General features: G+C 49.1%; 1 protein-coding gene across 4 annotated transcripts in view; it reads right to left on the minus strand.

The window, feature by feature from the left end:
- Positions 1-20,149, minus strand: part of Mcc (MCC regulator of WNT signaling pathway) — a 406,401-nt gene that overhangs the window by 16,201 nt on the left and 370,051 nt on the right. For all 4 annotated transcript variants that reach the window (XM_003473179.5, XM_063230937.1, XM_063230938.1 and 1 more), the window contains 3 exons: positions 11,262-11,496; positions 7,316-7,522; positions 3,753-3,853 (listed from right to left, as the gene is read on the minus strand). In XM_003473179.5, the coding sequence (XP_003473227.3) occupies positions 3,753-3,853; positions 7,316-7,522; positions 11,262-11,496 (543 nt within the window). The remainder of the gene's footprint in view (positions 1-3,752; positions 3,854-7,315; positions 7,523-11,261; positions 11,497-20,149) is intronic.

Consider the following 20,149-nt stretch of genomic DNA (forward strand, 5'->3'; position numbering starts at 1 on the left):
CAGGGCAGAGTCCTGGATGGAGCCCACAGGATGACTCAACTCACTCCTCTGCAAGCAAAACCAACTCTGCACACGCGTGGGGTGCAGGGGGCACCACAAAGAAAGCGGTCTCCATTTCCCAATGTGAGACCTTGGGAGGTTGCTCAACCCTCTGCACCACCTCTGCCCTGTATGATATGGAGAGCAGCACCTGCTGCCAGCTGCCTCCCAAGTGCACAACAGGGGAGAGGCAGTCTGCTCAGCTCAGGTGCCCAGGGCTGGGCGCAGAGCAGGCTGGCTGGACACATGAGTATAAAGCGCATCGTCCCAGAATATTCCCCTGTGGAGCTGCCGTTTGCTTGCTTGCATCTATGGAGAATTCACAGCATACAGCCTGTGCCAAACAGCAAAAACAAGACGCCCCGACAAGGAAACACTCACGTCCGAGGGACTGCAAACCTGGACACCCAGATGGAGTTTTATGGCCGTACGAGCAAGGCCGTAAATGTTCACGAAGTGGAGGGAGCGAAATCAGACCAGATGGGAATTATATACTAAATGGCAAACTGCACGGAGTTCTGGTTTTGTTCCAAAAAAGCAGCAAGTGAGAAGACACGCAAAGAATGGAGCATTAGATGACAAAGGTCCAGCAAATGCTGAAACCCAGCAAGGCCAGGAGACACTGGGTTGGCACAGGCAACAAGCCAGAGATGGGGGCTGAAGGTCACAGGACACCTTCCTTGGGACAGCTCGTTTTCATGACAGGACTGCTGCTTAGCTCCGTCTCTTCGTTTTTCCTGCACCCACTCTTTTCAGTTACATCCTGGCCCACAGCTTGGTGTCCTTTTCAAGGGAGGGATTCTTCTGAAAATGCTGCTACGATTCTAAGTTGCCTCAGCTACTGACCTGGGAGATAATCAGTACCATCAGAGGTGTTGCTTTGCGTCTGAGTTTTAAGAAGCAAAAACATCCGCAAGCCTCAGCCCCCAGGCGTCTGTAGTATGTACCCTCATGAAATGATTACTCCAATTTCTAAGCTATATTTACATTATAATGATGTTATTTTTCCTTTTCGCTAGCTCTGGGGGTTCTTTCCTGACTCCACATACCTGAGTTTTGATTAGAAATCCATGCTAACCAACTTAAGGCTGCTTATTGGAAATCCATTGTGACTGAAAGAATAAATGAAATCTCTTTATGTTTAGTCAGCACAACCTGCATTCTACGTGTGCCAGCAAAGTCCTCTGAAGCTTGGGGAAATTTGAAAAATTTAGGGTTTTAGCTTACACATGCAGTATCCAAATGGCTCCCTGTTGGAACCAGAGAGTGTTTTCATCCCAGGTCTCTGGCACAGGCGAGTCACTGGACTCATTCATGGCATTTTCCTGTGCTGCTTCTCTTCCCATCCTACGCAGAGGGATTACAATTTAACCACATGGCCAGCGGTGCTGGCACAAGAAAAGCAGCACGATTACAAGTTGGAAGGAAAATCAAAAAATGATAGTGAGTAAATCAGAAAGGTAGTGAATTCCGTTTGCCACAAGGCAGCCTGTAATCCATGATCTACTGGGACGCCTTGCTATAAACTAAACAGCCCTGGCCAGACCAAGTTAGCTGCCAGAGTACACCAGAGCCTTCCCCTCCCACTCCAAACCCCCAGAAGTGAAGAGGAAAGTGGAACCTCCCTGAGCATCCGAGAGAGCAAGGAGCACTCTTGGCGGAAACCATGAACAATTGTGAAAAATGAAAGGCAGATGTTTTATTCTTTCTGAAAGAGGAAACAACAACTCAGAAAGCACACGGATAAAAGCCACTGCCACAGGAGGAGGGGGTTCAGAGGCTCTCCAGGGAGAGGTATGGCCTGGCTGAGCGGGAGCTGGGTCAGACAGAGAGACAAGACAGAGGTCAGCAGCCAGAAGGAAGAAAAACCTTCCCAGAGAAGCTTCAGACACATCAGCCAGCAGCATTTCTTGAGACCCAGGAGCTGGGGGGAACCCCATGAGAATACAATCTTCACAAACAACCCCCCAGGGACTTTGAAACACAGAAACCAGAACAAAGGTTACAGAAAGCCAACACTTGAGTTACAAAACTCAACAAAGGAAGAACTTACTCATGAGGAATCTGAGTTAATAGAGCATATAAAATGATATTTAAGAACAAGTATAATAAACATCCTTTAAAAAATCATCTCTTCATGAAAAACAAAACAACCTGAAATCCCAACTACCTGTGAGGATGAGGCAGGAGGACTGCAAGTTGGAGGCCAACCTGGGCAGCTGAGTGTGACCCAAAAAGACTGGAGAGGCAGGGCAGTGGCAGAGGCCCCAGATCAATCCGACAGTGGAGGGGCAGGGAGAGGTGGAGCAAGGGAGGAGAGAGACAAACAGAAACACTGGCCTAAACACCACAGATTTAATAACCACAGATTAAACCCATGAGCTGGAAACCAGCGCTGAAGACCGATCTCCATCAAATGCCACCGACTGTGCAGTGATTAAAAATTATATAAAAAAATTAGTCCCTCAAACCACAGCTTTCTTACAGACCAGGTGAGAGCTGCATGCAGCTGTGAGTGCCTGAAATGCTGGCTGTTCTCTACACGGGACCAAATGTAGGTGCAAAAGACACATCCAGTTGAAATAACATTTTGTTATGTTAAGATATTGACTCTGACCTGCCTCTGCCCTTCCCTGCCATTCCTTCCCACCCTTCCTCTTTCTCCATATGGTGAAGGAGGGCAGTTAACTGGACCTTAAAGTAGGTCTAGTCACTTGCTTAAGGCCAAACAGCAAGCAAGCTTCCCAGATGCATTTGAGCCCACGTGCCTGACTCTGGAGTCCAGGTGTGCAACTAGGCTGGGACCAAGGGGACTCTGAAGTAGCTGCCGGACAGGAAATGGAGAGGGAGCTCTGCCCAGGGGAGGACAGGGACTGGAAGCAGTGGTTAGTGGACAGAGCACTGACCGCTCCCTGCACTGCAGAGTGCGCCAGCTCAGGCCCATGGGAGCAGCCAGGAACGCAAGCTCCGCCCTGGCCGGAGACCAGCCCTGGCAGGAGACCAGCACCGCCAAACCCACAAACAATGAGCCAAGTCCCTGGGGCCTTCATGAAAGTCAAATGCCTCCACTCCCTGGGGAGCGTGTCTCTGGGGGCTGCCCGCTCTCTTGGGCACAGCTGCTTGTGCTGTGTCCATTTCTGTGAGAAGCTCATGGGAGCACTGGAGCTGGCCCAGTTCAGCTTCCCCGTGTGTGCGAGCAGCCAGCAGCAGGTGGTGACAGGGTACATCTTACTCCTCTACGAGAGGGCGCTGGGCAAAGGAGTGACAGAGTGTGGGAGGGAAGGCAGAGTTACATGAACTGGCATTCGTTTCTCATTGCAAAAGAAGAGAAATAATACAGAAGTAACACTGACGTAGCAACGCCATTTCACAGCGCCAAGGAAGTACGAAGCCTCTCCTTTAAAAAGGCTTCATGCTAAAAGGGAACCAGTTCTGCTCACCAGCCTCGAGGCAAAGGTGGCTGCTTTTATCCTCACCCTGTACCTTACCCCAAGCTTCCAGCCAAAGCCGCAGGACAGGAAGAGACACTTCTTTGCACAGGGACTGACCCCCTGTATGCCTCCGCCTACGCCCTGCCTCTCCTAGCAGAAAGCCCATGCCAGCAGGCCTTCTCCCAGGATGAGCTGGAGGCCCTTGCAGTGGCCTGGGTGCTGCACAGGGCCACTGGGGAGCAGGGAGAGCAAGGCCTCGATCTGGGTAGACCCCTTGCTTACCTGTGGACGGCGCCAGCCAGCTCGGCGGCCAGCTCACTCTCACTGCATGGTGTCCTCAGTTCCGCAAGGGACAGGGCCGGGGAGGCAGCATCAGCACACTCCTGAGGTGACAAACACATTCTTGTTGGACCAGAAGCCAAGCACAAGGTGCTGGAAACTCTGGTTTCTCTGATGAGGAGCATTCTGGCTGGACAGCAGGTGGCAGCAACAGAGCCTGGCTGGGCGGCACCTTCGGGTCAGGCCCAGGGGAATCCTGGTAGCAGGCCAAAGACCATCTCCGCTGTCTCAGCAACCTTCACAGCCCCCACAGTGGTGAGGACAAGACCTAGGGATGCACTGGCCCAAGCACACCACAGGCATTCACTCAGTCATTACGGGAGGCTCTGAGACAGACACCTCTGTCGTCTCCATTTTACCAAGGGGTAAACTGAGGCACAGGGAATAGTTAGGCTTCTCAGTCACGTGAGGAAATGAGAGATGCAGAACTCAAAACCAGGCTGTCTGGTCTGGATCCGTCTCTCCAATGGAGAAATTCACACAAACACCCTGTTTACCACCCGAGAAGAAAGCCCATTTTCTCTATGCCTGGGAGCCTCACTGGGCCCCATGTAAGGGAGAAACCTCAGAAGAGGAGGAGGCCCTTCTCTATTCATCACAGGAACCCTGGCGATCTACCGTCTTGTGGGCCTTGGAATAAAAATCCGTGGGCTACTGCAAGAGACACAGAAACAGAGCCCCATTGTGACTGGCTGCATCTAGTGCGAGACGTCCAGATGACAGGAGCCCCACGGACTTCCTCAGCCCTCTCACATAGAGGTGCCACCTCTCTTGGCCTCCTGGACAGTACAGGGCTGACATCTCAACACCGTGCCCTCTTCCCAGGCTCCTGCCTCTCCTGACTGATTCCTCTCCATCCAGGTATCCTCACAGGTATCCCCCGGTACCACCTGCAAAATTTGTGGGGATCCCACCCCTGGTCCCATGCCGCAGAAGTGAGAATTTGCTAACGTCCCTGAAACTGGGCCTGCCGTGTCTCCCTCGTGGTGCCTCCTGCTGAACGTGTGTGGCAATGTCTGTCGCAAACAGATAGGTGAGAACTGCAGAACCCTTGTGAAACCTGGATGGGCCTGAGGACCAGCTGTGTTGGTGGGAGGAAAGGTTTTAAAGCATGAAGGATACTCATCCACTGTTCTAGACTTCACCTGTGTACATATGACCCATAGACCAAGAATGGCCTGTTTTCAAATCATGAAAAAAATCAGAAGAGGAATATTTTGTAAAAGGTAAAAACTGCATGAAACTCAAACTTCATTGTCTATCAATTGTCAGCCACACCTACCAGCTCTTCTGTGGTCTCTGGCTTGTGCCACACAGCTGCTTGGGCAGGAGGAGTAGGTGCAGCAGTTTGGACAACCTGCAGATCCTAAGATACTTACTATCGGTCCTCTCCACAAGTTTGCCATGCCCTGCTCTAGATCATCTGCCTCATCTCCAACAACAACAACAAAACACCTCTTGGGCTGGATGTGGTGGTACACCCCTTAATCCAGTACTTCGGAAGCCCAGGCAGGAGGATGGCTGGGAGTTCAGGCCAACATGGGCTACCTAAAGAGTTTAAGGACAGCCTGAACTAAAAAAAACAAACTTACAAACAAACAAACAAAACCTAATGGATAGCCAGGATCTTATGGAAGTAGTAAAGACAAGGAAATCAGCTTATTTTAATCTCGTAATTTAGTTTGAACAGGAGTAGGTACTTTTATAAAGCTTCTTACTCTAATGTTAAAAATTGCCTGGTCTTTTCTGTCAGAGAAGTTTCATCCCTGGTCTAATAAATACCAAGAGCTAGGAGAAAACGTTCAGTTCCTGGGCCTCTGTGGAGAACCTGGCCAGTCACTCCCACCACACCCAAAGAACACACACAGGGACACTGGGGCTCTGTCTCGCAGGCTCTGTGGCTCATGGGCTGGTGACTGACTCCTCAGGTTATGAAAAGGGCTGGAACGTATCTGTACCAAAGAGAAAATGTGAGCTTTCTAAGCCCAGGTGGGCTGCTGTCCCCAGCCCAGAAGACTCCCAAGCACTACGCACTCACTGGCCACAGTGGCTTCCAGAGCCGAACCACACTGCGTTTGCTCCCTGCTGAAAACCTTTCCACAACTCCTGGCTGGCCCTGGGGTAATGAGGTTGGCTGACGGCCCTGGCAGTGCATCGACGCCCCTGTCCTGGGTCTCTTCAGCCTAGGGTGTGCCTCCTCTGCCCTCACGCTTCACCCTGCCTGCGACAGGCTGGCTCCCCTCTGTACTGGGCAGTTTAGAAGCTTCTCTCTTCCAAAAACCCTGTCCTAAATCTTTAAATCTGGATTCTGAGTTTGGTCCAGAACCCACCATGGCACTACACGTGGATCCTTATGCTCAGGACACTGTGTGACTGCATTCTGAGTGTTGTCTGCCCAAAGCCTCCCATGCAGAAAGTCAATCTGGTGGGTGCAGTCTGGTCTCCCATGGAGCTCCAGGTCCTGGCTTGCCCTGAGTGCCAGAGCACACTCCTCTGAGGAACAGGTGAGCACAAAGCAGAGGACCCTGGACAGCCTGCTGCCTGTGAGCAATGGATTCAAACTTCTCAGGTGCTCCAGGGCACGGAGGTGGGAAAGACACAGCTGCAGCCATTGGTGAAGATCCTGTCAGAGATCTTGGCTATTTGGGGAAGGACAGTTCACACCACACCACACCAGCACTGCTCCTTCCCTCCCATGCACACAGCTCTCCTGGACACCTCCTTGTTCATGGACTTCTAGCAGCCATTTATGAGGCCAGCACACACCCACGAATCCTGGGTCTAAAACAAACTGGGCTCCAGAGAAGCTGGCACTACCAGGAAAGAATGAAATACAGAATAGCAAGCACACCAAGAAGGAGGAGGTAACTCTGAGTTCAGAGCTTTTCTTCCTTCCAGTGTGGCATTTGGAAGACATATAAAATGACAGAATAAGCTTAGATTCTAGAAAAAAGACCTGGGGGCTGAGGGGACCCAAGATGACGCCAGCTGCTCGTTGGGCAAGGACATCTGCTTGGGAATCCCAGCCTGTCTCCCTCCGCAGCCTTCAGTGGCCCTACTGACCCTTCTTGAAGGTTGAAAGCCAGCACGAGAGCTGGAGCAGTGCTGGGAGAGAATGAGCCCGAGAGGCTGGCAGTGCAAGCCTGAGGCACTGCTTCTTAAACAGTGGGGAGGCCCTCCCTCCTTTGGGGTCTTGTTTTCCTTCCTCAAAGTCTTACATATTCTTCCCTCATAGATGGGGGGCTTAAGAGAGATGGAAGATAAATCAAAGTATCCGTGACAGCTGAGGAAGGAGGGATCAGAAGCGGGAGGTAATCAGAGCGTGGACAACTGCAGGCGAGGCTGATGCGGGAGGAGTTTGGTTCAGTTTAGAATGTAGGTGTGGTTTCTTTACGCTCAGGTGTCATCTCCGATATCTAGGAATGACCCATGCACACAAGGAAACTGAGGCGGTGAATGAACACAAGGGCAGTGGAGCGCAGGCCTTTCCCATCACCCTGCCTTACCTTGCCAGGTTTGTCTTTGCTGCCGCTGCTGGTGGAGCTGAGGGAGCGCATCTGCTGCTCCTTCTGCTCCTCCACCTCGGACTTGAGGTGCTCGATGTGCACCAGGTAGGCCTGCTCCTGCGCCTCCCGTGTGCTCAGCTTCAGCTCCAGGGCCTTCTTCTCCTTCTCCAGGAGGTACAGCTGCGCCTTCAGCTCCGCCATCTCCTCCTGCAAGGCAAACCGCATACAGCACGTGAGCGCTGCAGAGCATGGCACAGCAGTGGGGGGAAAGGGACCTGGCGAGGCCCTGCGGTCCGGGCGGAGGTGTCAGTCTGAAGCCAGGAGTGAGAGGACCGTGAGAAGACGGTGGCTGTTCCCACACAGGTGAAGCCCAGAAGAGAAATCCATGTGCTCTTTACTCTAGGAACAGAACGGAGATAAACAAGTGGACTTACAGGCAGTCAGTATGGTGTGCTCTAAGGAAAACTTTCTCACAGCTGTCAGGGCCCCAGATGGGAACATGCATCTCGTTGGAAACTTGATCTCAGACATGTAAAGGCTGAGTTCATCAACCTAGCACTGCAAAGGATCCTCTGAGCACAGAGGTCTGGGTCTCACTAGGTCCCCACCAACTCCCATGCAGTTTCCATGGCTCCGAGTGCCATTTTTTTCATTAGTGTACATTAATTACACAGAACAATGGGGTTCATTTTGGCACAGTCACATATATGCATAGAACATCCTTTGATGTCTACTCTCATTACTCTCTGTCTGGCCCCCTCCCTTTCCTTTTCTCTTAGTCTTCTCTACTTTCATGCCAACCTTTTCCCCCTTGGAGTCCATAAAAGAGAGGAGACGTGACTCTTGTCACAGTCTGGCTTATTTTGCTTAATAATGACCTGCAGCTTATTTTGCTTTTGATGACCTGCAGCTCCACTCATTTTCCTGCAAGTGACAAGATTTCATTCCTCTTCTTGGCTGAACAATACTCCAGTGTGTATGCACACCGCATGGAACTAAGTTACAATAAACGTGGGCACACAGTTATCACTGTACTATGCTGATTTACATGCCTTTGGGTATACACCAAGGAATGGTGTGCCAGTTAATCTTCACTGTCAACTGGACTGAACTGAGAGTCTCTTAAAAGATGCCCGGACCATGAGGGAGCCAGGTTCACCAGTGGACTTCTGCTCATGTTCACAGGTGAATGTGCAGTAAAGATGGGGTGCAGATAGAGGTTGCTCACTGGTGGGGAGCCTGTGGAATGAATCCCACTGGTGCTCGGTGTACCACTATCATGAAACAAGCAGCTCTGTTCCACCATCCCTTTTTGCTTTTATGTTCCAGTCCTGGGGTCAGCTAACTATGGACTGAAACCTCTAAAATCCTGTGCCAAATTAAACCTTTCCAACCAATTTCCCCCTAACGATCAGACATAAAAACCAGGATGAAAGGTGTTTTCACACTGAGAAGCTTTCTCATCTTTGGCCATCAGACACAGGATTCTGAAAGTTCTGCCAACATTGCATGCTGAGCTTATGTGGCCAGTCACTTCCAGAATGAATATAAATGCAAGCCAGAAAGAAGGAAAGGTAAACTTACGGGTGCCAGAAACAGAAAGACAAGTCTGCCAGAGGAGACTGGCCAAGTGGGCAGACACCGCGTCGTCTGTAGACCTCATGATCTGCACTCTTCCCGTTAGTCCACTGGCAGGGACGTAGCTTCTGTGAATACAGTCCCATACTGTGACCCCTAGATCAGCTGAACTCCCAACATACCGCCTCAGATGAGAGACTAGAAAATACCTTTCCTGACAATGTCTAAGGAAACTTGTCAAGTCATAGACTTTGAGCCAGAAAGACTGAAAAATCCGTTCTGAGGAATCAAAGCCTTAACCTGGTGTCATTCGTTTTGTGCAATGCATAAATCCTAAACATTGGCAATAACCCTGTGAAACCCACACGCCTTCCTCAGGAGATCGCAATCCCGAGCAGCTCTGTAAGGACAGTGACAAACAAGGACCCATGCAGACATAGTCTCACTGGAATGAGCCCATGGAGGCATTCTCTGGTCCCACCAGGGGATGAAAATGAGCCCGGCTGAGGCAGAAGCACTGGATGTGACAGCAGGGAGAGTCAGCGTTTTTAGGAAATATGTTCAGAATGTGGAAAATGAAACAGCAATACTTCAAGTAGTTAAAGAGATCAAAGAATAGGAGTCCTAAAGAAAGGACAGGACACTCAAAAAAGAAGAGCAGATTTCAGAGGGGACCAAGGAGGTCATCTGGAAATGAAAAGATACTTAGCAAGATCATGTACCACAAACAGAAAACCCAGAAACTTGAGTTTCTCAGAGTATCTGACATCCCAGAGCAAAAGGGTGAAGGCCAAAGAACCAACGGGGTAATGGGTATGTTCCTGTGAGCACTCGGTGAGCAGCCCGGGAAGGAGGTGGTACTGGGGTTGAGACTCTGAAGTCCCCAGGAAGAGAACGCACCACACTCGCCATGGCTGTCCTGAGTCCTTAGGTCCAGCTTCTGTATTTTTTCTCTCCCAGCTACTCATAATTTTTACCATTTCAGAACATTTTAAAATGAGTGCGGAGTTTATTTTCAACAGACAGAAGGAATACTGGGGCTTTTATTCTATAAGAAGTGACTTTCCCAGCCAGAACAACACTGAATTTGTCACCCCAAGACTAGCCAGTACACAACAAGGAAACCTTAGCCTTTGGCCAAAGGAAACATGGTATTTTGAGTAAGTAACAGAAGAGCGGCCTCAGACTCATGCCACACAGCTCAAGGGTCCACAAAAGGGATCCTAACTGGGGAGAAACTCTCTGTGATTCCGGACCCACAGCTAGGTTCCGGTTGCTGGAGAAATCAGCCAGTGGTGTGAGGACTCCAGGAAGGAGGAATCCGAGCTGAGTGAGTAGATAAAGACATGCAAGCTTGGAGCAGGGAGTTCCCACCTCTACTTCCTCTGCCCGGATCCCCAGGCTCCACCCACTCAAGCTACAGCACCAAGGACAGGAACATGCTGAGGTCACTGGCGTGCATCAGGATGACTGCTGTTGACAGCACTGACCCCTCCTCAGAGATCACACTGGGTATTTCTTCATCTTTCTGGGGACTGTACTGGATCCAACAGTGGAGACAAAGGATGAGCTCCTAACCTGGCACCACTGGAACCCAGTCTGCATCCACTGGGGACCAGGGACATGAAAGACCCCAAGCCTGTGCAAGTCAGGCCTTTGTTCACAGGACAGGGAAATCTGGAGAGCAGGCATGGAAACACAGCCCCCAGCTCCCGGTTCCGGCTCATTAAGAGGGCCACCCTGGCACCACAGGGTCTGCAGGAGCAGCCCCAAGCAAGCTCCCTCCTCTAGTATAGGTGTGCTGAGATGTACACTGCACTGGACCAAAAAGATAAGCTTAACTGCTTGCCAAGGAGGAGCATCAGCTTTCCCAGAGAGCACCCTCCACTCCAGAAACGCTGGCAAATAACACAGCCACTGGGTGAGACCTTATCAGGAGCACTGGCCAGAACAGCATGGCTACCTGCACTGGTTTAAGCAAGCCCTACACTGTACCAAAGGCACCAGGGTGTCAGGAATCTAGGGCTTCCAGCCAAATCCAGCAGGTGGCTGCATCCCGGTCTCCCTTTGGAAATCAGCATCAGTGAGCTTTTCCCAGTGTTCGTGAGATTAGGCATCACTGTTTGGACCAGGCTTATTCTATCCTGCAGGAGTCTGGCCTGGCTTTGCTTGGAGACCAGATGCTGGGCAGCGGGGCTGGACCTGCTGAGGTGTCCTCTTCTCCAGGAATGTCCAGCCCAGAAGACTCCCAGACACACTGAAGCCATCACTGTCCACAGCGAGGCTCCATTTTCCCTGGTGCTGACCTCTCATCTACTGGCCCTGCCCTTGGGCCTGTTTGGTCTCCCTCTAAGCCCCTCAAACGCACCTTCATGGCCATCAGCTCCTGCATCAGCACGGCATTCTCTAGGTCCAGCCTCTGGCTGTCCCCCCGGGGCTTGACATCGTAGCTGAGCGGATCTATGTGGATGCTCTCCAGCTCTAGCATGGTCAGCTTGACCGCCGCTCTGTCATTCTTGAGCTGCTGGATATAATCCTTCAGCCTCTGCTCATCTTCTTTAGTGAACTCCGTGTCACAGCTGCTGGCTGTGGAGCTGGTGGTGCTTACAAGAAAGGAAAACACCAAGTTTCCAAGTGGTCACTAATAGACCTTTTCTCCTCACCCCATCATCCTGACATTAGGAGGCAACCAAAAATCAACAGAAAAACAAGTGGTATAACTTTTAGGGGGGGAAAAAAAGGATGAAGAATAGTTGAAAGATTTACATATTCGAGATAATGCTGTGTGCTCTGAAAATAAATTCCAGAAGACAAAACTGTGTACTCTAATGTGATCTAAAATAAAATTGAGTGTATTATTACAATATGGATCAAAAAATGAGGGAAATTATGTGGACATTAAAGAGTACTCCTGGTGCGCAGACTTACTCTGTATCCATCAACCTCCAGAGCATCTTCCCATACCCCCACTGCACATGCAGCCTGCAGCTTGGCAGAACTGCACCACTGGCCAACTCCAGACGACCCAATGGCTGCCCTGGATCCTTAGCACTGGCCTGTGCATTCTTTCCCTCCCAGCTAGTCATAATCTTTACCATTTCAGAACATTTCTAAAATGAGTATACACTTTGGGGGCTGGAGGTTTAGCTCAGTGGCTAAGCACCTGCCTTGGAAGCAGGCAGTCGTGAGTTCGATCCCTGGTACCGATAAAAAGGAAAAAGACAAAAAAAAAAAAAAAAGAGTATACAGTTTGATGATGGTATATTTTATGTGTAGAAAGGGGGAGAAAAATCATATGAGTGTAATCAAGACATGTGCACATGTGGATATGCCTTTTAAGAAGGGTAATGTTAGGGGAACAAAGAATTTGAAAAAAACTACCTCTGGCAGGATCTGCACCTGTGCGCATGTGCACACACACACCCATACCCACACCCACACTCCAAATCCCTCTGGGGTGGAACAACAGTAGTGAAGGGGGTGCTGTGCACTGAGTACTTCTGCTTTCTTATTGGACTGTGAAAACCATGTGTGCACAATATGGGAGTAACAATGTGGACAGTGGGTGCCTCTAGGCCTCTCCACAGGGCATTCTCTGGCCCACCAGAGGACGTCAGACCAGTGTGAACAGCCCAGGAACCCCTCACTTCATGGTGACCAGGCAGCAGGCTCTAGACTTGAGGGGTGCCCAGTCCTCTTCCAAAGACTCCTGCGGCTGGAAGTTATGCCAGGAGGAGGGAGAGGTCTCCACAGGATGCCCTCTTCACCCCATGCTGGAACAGGGGAACAGGCACAGGACCCAGCTCAGCCAGGGCAGTTCCATTCTTGTACATAAGCAGATCATAAAAAGAAAGCTGGTTGCAGTGGCACAGGTCTGTTGGTTCTGCTACTTGGGAAGCTGAGGTAAAAGGATCTCTAGTGTCTGGGAGTTCAAAGTCATCCCAGCTGGGCAAAACAGCAAGATGCTGTCTCAAAAAGGCGACGAAGAGAAAGAAAGAAGACAGGGTTTCCCCAGTTGGGGAGAAACCTACTGGTTCTGTTGCTTTGCAAAACTCTAAGGCCAAAGTGACCCGAACATCCTACTACCTTGTAGATCTATTCTTTCATCTGTGAAATGAAAGGAATAGCATTACATGCCCCATAAAGTTGTGGTAAGGGTAAAGCAAGGTAAACGTAAGGTGATGGAACCTATGCACAGCATTTAGGAAACACTTTATAAACACAGCTATCATTCATTTATGCAAGAAATACCCAGGTGCCTGCTTTGAGCCACCCAAATCTAGGCCCGTCCTTGCCACGGGGACTTCTATTCTAACAGGGAAGACAGGAAGTAAAATTACACAGTACATCACCACACAATGAGAAGTACCAGAGGAAAAAGTGAGGCCACAGGGTACAAAGAGTACAAAGTGGGGGTGGAGTTTATCACCTGAAACAGAGCCGGAGGGCTCTGCTAAAGGCTAGGAGAGCTGTGCACACACTGGGAAGACAACTGATCCAGGCTGAGAACAGAGGAAATGCTAAGGCTAGGAGCTCCGCCTGCAAGAAGGGACTGCAGCTGAGGCAGCCAGAGGAGCCAGCAGCAAGACTGGGGATGTGTGGAAGAAGTAGGTGCCATTTCAGCTAGGGTTTTACCAGGGCTGTGTCTAGAATTACAAGGGGTTTCCTCCAGAATCAGAATGGCAGTCAGTGGCTGGCTTGTAAGAGGAGTGACATGCTCTGCCCTACATTTCAGAAGGATCTCTCTGGCTATGCTAAAAGGCAGAGTAGGGAAACCAGGGTGGGGCTGGGAGGTCCCTCAGGAGCCCACTTCAACAACAGAGGGAAGGTAAAATTATTACTAATCATCACTGCTGTTTCCTGACACTACACCATAGAAAGGAAAAGTAGCACGTCTAGCTGGATACCTCAGGTGCTTTCCATAAAGAAATGATGTTGTTCACAGGAAGCCTGACAAAGCAGACAGGAGCATGGCTCAGGGCGCTGGGGAGATGCACCGGAGAGCCAAACTGCACAAAGGGGCTAATGCAGGAGAAAGAACAAGGGTCCACTTAGCAGTCCCTGCAGGCCTATCTGCAAACAGCTCTGTGGTAGGCACGCTGCATATAAAACTCTCAGAGTAGGGCGCAGAGCTCACCTTCACAGATGGTGGACTTTGACTTGGAGGGACAGACATCAAATGTTCCCCAGATGAATCAGCAAACAAATTAAAACAAACTCAAGAGGTGGCACTGCTCACACTATTTCACAGGGCTGAGTACAGAGCAGGGCTCCCCGCTATGGTATACTTAGATGGTGAGACACTGAGGCCTTCTCTTCCTGTCAGGCAGGAGGAAGCTTTAGGAATGCAATCTGTCCCTGTCAATCCAGGACTCTGGCCGAAGGTTAACTTACAATGTTCAATGTTGGCCGCCTTTCCTTTTCATGAAAAGTTATTTTACAAAGCTTTAAATGCTACAGAAATACACAGAATAACTAATACTCACATGCCTGTCACCCATACATTTTGTTATGTTGTCTTCACACTACTATTTTAGCAATACAACATTTGTACATTGAAGCATCATTGTTTCCCTATAAAATATGAACTGCAAAATTCAAAGAGCACTGAAAGCTAGACTTGTCTAAATCATTCTAAAAGAACTCAAATGATAATAGTTTGCAGGTTTTCTATTTAGCATGATTAGTCCACCCCAGCAGTTCTCAAAGAGGGTTCCCTGAGCTGGCTGCCGCACGGATATCGTCAACTGCCTGCTCTTGAAGCAAACCCCTCAGCCCCAGGGCCAGGGACCCTGGGAGTGGGCTGGGCAATCTGTGGATACGGACTCTGATGCAAGTTCAGCCTTGGGAACTGTTTGTCTTCCCCCCAGGTAAGAAGGCATGTGTTTAGTAGCATGTGAAGTAACTCGATACCTTCATGTTTTCTAGGTAGAGGCCACTGTATGTCCAGGTTGCTGAGGTGGACACTGGTGAGGGCCAAGGGTCTTAGACCCAAACCTGCATATCTCCCTTCCAGTCCTCTGGCCCTGTGGCTGAGTGAATTACCCCGCCCTTCGGGGAACACTAACGGTTCCCACCTCCCAGGTTGTAGAGAGGACAGCACAGTCCTGAAGCAGGAAGCAAGCAGGACCAGCCGGTGGTGCCACACAGCCCTCACTGTGGGTAAGAAACAAGGAGAGGGCACTCTTTCTCGACAGCTAGGCCAACACCCCACAATGCCTGCCACAGTACTCGGGATCCCTGAGAGACCCACCGTCTATAGCCATTCAGCAAACTTTGATTCAAAGAGGGAAAAAAGCAACCAGGGCTTGACTAGACTTTAGACACCACCAGATCTGCCTAGGAGAACAGAATTGAGACCCACAGGCTGTTACCCTCTGGGGCCTGGAGCTGGTTCCTGGCTGAGCAGGAAGCCTTCTGTTTCACCCTTTTCATTATGAGCATAGTTTTCAGAAAAAAAAGAACAAGGGAGTTCAGTTGCCAGACCCTACCCTGTGGGAAGCTCAGAGCATTAAACGCTCTTAAGCAGAGGAATGCAGAATTTCAGATAAGCACCACAGCCCAGGCCTCCAACCTCCCTCTCCCTATTCCAGGACACCAGCAGGGAACAGATCAGGCGAGGTTAATTACAATTTTGCTTCAAGCCCTTAACGTTCCACTGCGGAATATGATTATGACGATGAGAAGGGAGAGAAAGCCACTGGCCCTCCCTTGGCCTCCCGCAGATGGGGCCCTGGCTGCCTCCCAAGGGCCGCTGTCGGCCGGGCAAGGCTAAGTCATCCATTAACTCTCTCAGCTTGGAGCACAGGATGAGCTCAGCTGTTACAGCGAATAAATCACGTTCTGCAGACTGTCTAATTCCTGCTCTCAGCATGGAGGCTAGGACTGGGGCCAAAGGCCGGAAGGTGAGGACCCTTCCAGCCTACCTGGCTACCCGGCATTGTGTCTGGCTTGAGCTTTTTGAGGAACCAGGCTGAATGTGAGGGCTTCTGGTGATGCTCTGCTGCAGGTCCTGGTGCGCTGGCTTACTCCACATCCATCAACTTCTGGTGTACCTTCCTACACCCCCACTGCACACGCAGCCTGGCAGAATTACACTGCTGGTCGCTCCAGAGGACCCACTCTCTGCCCACCCTTGCTGTTGTGGAACAGGCTGTTAAAACCAGCTACTGATGTTGAACGCCACTGCCTTAGTCCCTCTATAACTAGTCCTGAGCAGCCTCAGCGCAGTTTGCATCCTGCTCATTAGTAGAAGTACTCATTTTCCTCAGCATGCTTTTCTACAAAGCTAAATGGGCATTTTCTTACTTTTGCCTAAAAAATCATTGATTGAGTTTTTCTACACCTCTTACCAATATCTTACTTAGTCCTGAGATCTGACTTCCATCAGAGAGCAGCTCCTTTTTAGAAGGGAGTACCAGAGACCAGGGCATCTGTTCTGTTGAGCATGTGAAATTGATTTGCAGGAGGGCTCAGTCCAGTGACATCTGGCACTCTAGCCACTCCAAAGTGGCCCATCCTTCTGTCCACTCTGCTGAGGGTAACCCCCACACACACCCTTTTTAACAAATGAAAGGATTTTGAAGCAATCTAAAACCAAATGCCATATCTCAAAGGCTTGTATGTTCTTGAATGGTTGTCTGAATTCTCCATAAGAAATAGAGGTTCAATGAGGGTAAATTACCCAACAAAATCTCACAAAATATGGATATGAAAAAATTGACAGTCCTCAGAAACTATGTAGGTCCAGAAAGCTCCTAGGAATTTAGCTGACAGGAAGTCAAAATAAAAAACAGAGATGCTTAGGAGATAAATTCTATGCATGCAGCCATTTTTAAAAGTGCCATCACACTGCTAATGGAAACTAGGCATCTCTAAACAACACTGATTCCTGGTTTGGTCACAGATAACAAACCAAAGCAGACACTTAAGAGTTGACAAGCACAGGTAGTCAAATTGGAAAAAAACACGCATTCTAATACCCCCTGTCAGTAAGGGTTTAGATAGAGAGGCCTCTTACACATACTGGCTGTAGAAGAATAATTCTGTCACACAGAGAAGGCTTTCTGCCATTGGAAACAAACTACTTCTGAGCCAGCTGATCCAACTTAGAATTGGTCCCACAGAAACTGCACAAGGACAGGTAGTGAGGACAGTGGCCACAGCAATGCTGTAGCAGTGGGAAACAATAGAAACCTCAAATGAGAGGAAACTTGAAATTTTAGTGGTACCGCCATCCAACACAAAACTTCAGCCACTGAGAAGACTACGGGAAGAAGCTGAACAATATGCTGCTAAGGGAAAAAGTCCCTCTCACGAGCGTCCATGCGACAGGATGCTCGGGAGGTTAAGAATTAGTTGCAGTTGTGTTTAAAGACAATGTGTAATGGTCCTTGAGATCCTACCTTTCAGACTCTTCTGCTGGGAATAGCAGCCCCTTTTGTTCTCCACCCCCAGGGCTCCTGTGGGAACTGCCATGGCTCTGCCCGGCTGTGGCCTTTGGGACTGCAGTTGGCCTCATGTGCAAGTGCAGATGGTGTGCTGGCTCTGCTGCTGCAGTGAGCAATCCGGGCAGGAAGACGGCACAGCCACAAGCACAGACTACACCAGCCAGAAGTGGAACCTGACACAGCTGGAAGCACCTCTAGGTTTGCTCAGGGTTGTGGGCCTCCAGCCTCTACCTCCAGCCTGGGTATGCTGCTCATGCGTACAGGCCTCTTAACCTTCCAGGAAGACCCTTGTGTTTACATTATAACAGCACAGCCCTGTCCTCCACAACCCTATCTTCATAAAAAGTGCAATTAGATCTGTGGCCCACACTGTTCTTCTGTCCTTTCCAGTGACACTCTTAGCAGGGAATTTTCTTTGTCGACCATGAACTTTGTAATCCTGGGACTTTTATTATTTTTGTCTATCTCTGTCTGTCTGTCTGACTCTGAATTGAACCCAGAGCCTTTGCAATGGGGTACATCCCCAGTATTTTTAATTTTTTTAAAATTTTGAGACAGTACTGCTAAATCATAAAGTTGCCCAGGCTGGGCTCAAACTTGTGATCTTCTCAGAGTGCTGGAATTACAGGTATGCACCTACCATATCCAACCTGCTTATTTTTACAATAAGCATATAATTCTTCTGAGATCAGGAAATTAGGTCTTAAAGAAAAAATATTTCTGACATTTTCCCATAAAACCTAAAAAGTAAGTGGCAAGGACACTTGAGCAGGAAGCATGATAACCATGCTGTCTGTCACACAGAAGGATGAGTCTCAGCTGGATGCTGAGCGTAGTAACACTAATAAGGGTTAATCCCCAGGACTCTGATGAACACTCCTGATTCTTGGATGGGAAAGCACATTCTTTTTTCCGGTAAAGATGACTTCTAAAACAGCCAGAGGTAGTCTGATTCTCATTCCCTGAAACTTACTGATGGTGATGGCAGAGGCCTGTCCTATCTGGATGGTTACCTCAAGCCATTTACCATTTCAGTAGACAAGATTCCACTGCTCACAGTGGTTCTTTCTGTTGCATGAAATTTGATCTTAATCCAGATGAGTTTAGAGGGTAAACACTGGGCAGGTCTGCAGCTCCATCACCCCATTACAATAGGGAGCTGCTGCCCCAGTGGGAGTGGCCAGGAGGTAGTGACCTGGTCCCTGCAGGTACAAAGAAGCTCACAGCATCTTTGCGCCTGGCTCACTTCACTGTCCGTATGTGCTGGAAATGGGCTGATACGCAACTGTTCCTCTCCTGAGAGCTTAAACCAGAGACTCCGATTAAGAATTCTCTATGCCAGGTGGTTATGGTGGGTGGAAAGGTGGTTTACTGGGTCACAAAAAACACCAACACAAAAAGTTCCTGTCTTGTTTTGCATAAAATTTGACATTGGGGAATGTCTGAGCCAGAATGGCAAGACTTTACAAGCAAAGCTATTGTGGTTGTTGTAATTGTGGAAAGGGTCTGCTGGCTGGGAAACACTCGTATCTGAAGTAGTGTTGTCAGGCCACATGAAAGCCATGTGTGGGTCTATACTATCAGAGCTGCTCTGCTGTGGATGGTAGGGGAAAATGAATTTCCAGAGATCTGAGCAGACTCAAAGCTAAACATCTTTGATGCAAGACCCATCTGAGACTGAAATTAGTTAAAGCTCTATTCTTTAGCAAGGTCATCACTGACTATAGAGATTCGGTGTTCTCAATTTAATTCAGTCTGTGGAAATATATCACCAAAAATTAAATTTCTGTCAGAAAACTGTCTCATAATCAAGGACCACCTGTATATTAACAACATAGTAGCCTCGCTAACAAATATTCAAAACCAAGATCTCCACTCATGGGAGGCAAACTGTCCTTACTTTTGACCAACTCCAAAGTTGGTTCTGATTGAGAATACAACAACAAAATTGCTTCGGGAGGCTGAGGGCCTAACCAAATGATCTTTAGCACAAATCTCATATACTACTGAAAGAGCACACATTTCCTGTTGACCCAGTGCTTACATTCACTAACTCAACAGAGTACTCAACAGAGTACTACTGACAGCCTGAGTACTCCACCGCTACCTACGTGATCAGATTATTTACATCTGGGCAAGACATCACAGGATTATCTGCTTTCTGTATTTAAACAGAAGAATTTGGTTTTAAGTAAAAAACAAATTGTTATCTGTGTCTCACTGAGTAAGACAACTGCTGTTGTGGTCAAGAGGAAATACCTCCTGTGTGTCTACAGGCACCTGGCCAACTGCAGGACTGGGACTGTGCCCTCTCGTGGGACAGGAGGTCCAGGACAGGTAATGGATGCACTGAAGCAGACAGCCGGACCAGCCAGTGGGAAAGACACGGAGGTATTAAACTGCTCTCAGGCACTGAGAAAAAAAATCAGTAGTTCTCTTCTAGCTTTTGTCCATTTGTCCTTATGTGGGTGTGGTCCCCGGTCAGCAAGTAGGTTATGCTTTATAACACTGCAGGTTCCAGTGGGAAGTACAATGGCTTTGTCTGAAGTCCTGGGTTCCCCTCTTAGCAGGCTTGTGGCCTCAGGCAGGTACTTTATATATCACTATGCCAAGGTTTTCTTACTGTGAAAACGATGTCATCTTTTTGTCTTTCATGATTTAGAAATCCCTTAAGAACCTGTAACAAAGGGCCTTCCAGACTGGGAACTGGTATATAAAAGGAAGGCATTCATGCATTTAGGGCTTCAGATAGCAAAAAATGAAACAGTTAACTAAGAAGCGGCTTCATTCTGACCCCCTCTTGCCC

The sequence above is a fragment of the Cavia porcellus genome, unplaced genomic scaffold (genome assembly GCF_034190915.1).
Source record: "Cavia porcellus strain 051 isolate PalLab524CR breed Dunkin Hartley unplaced genomic scaffold, mCavPor4.1 scaffold_19, whole genome shotgun sequence".
NCBI classification, from domain to species: domain Eukaryota; kingdom Metazoa; phylum Chordata; class Mammalia; order Rodentia; family Caviidae; genus Cavia; species Cavia porcellus.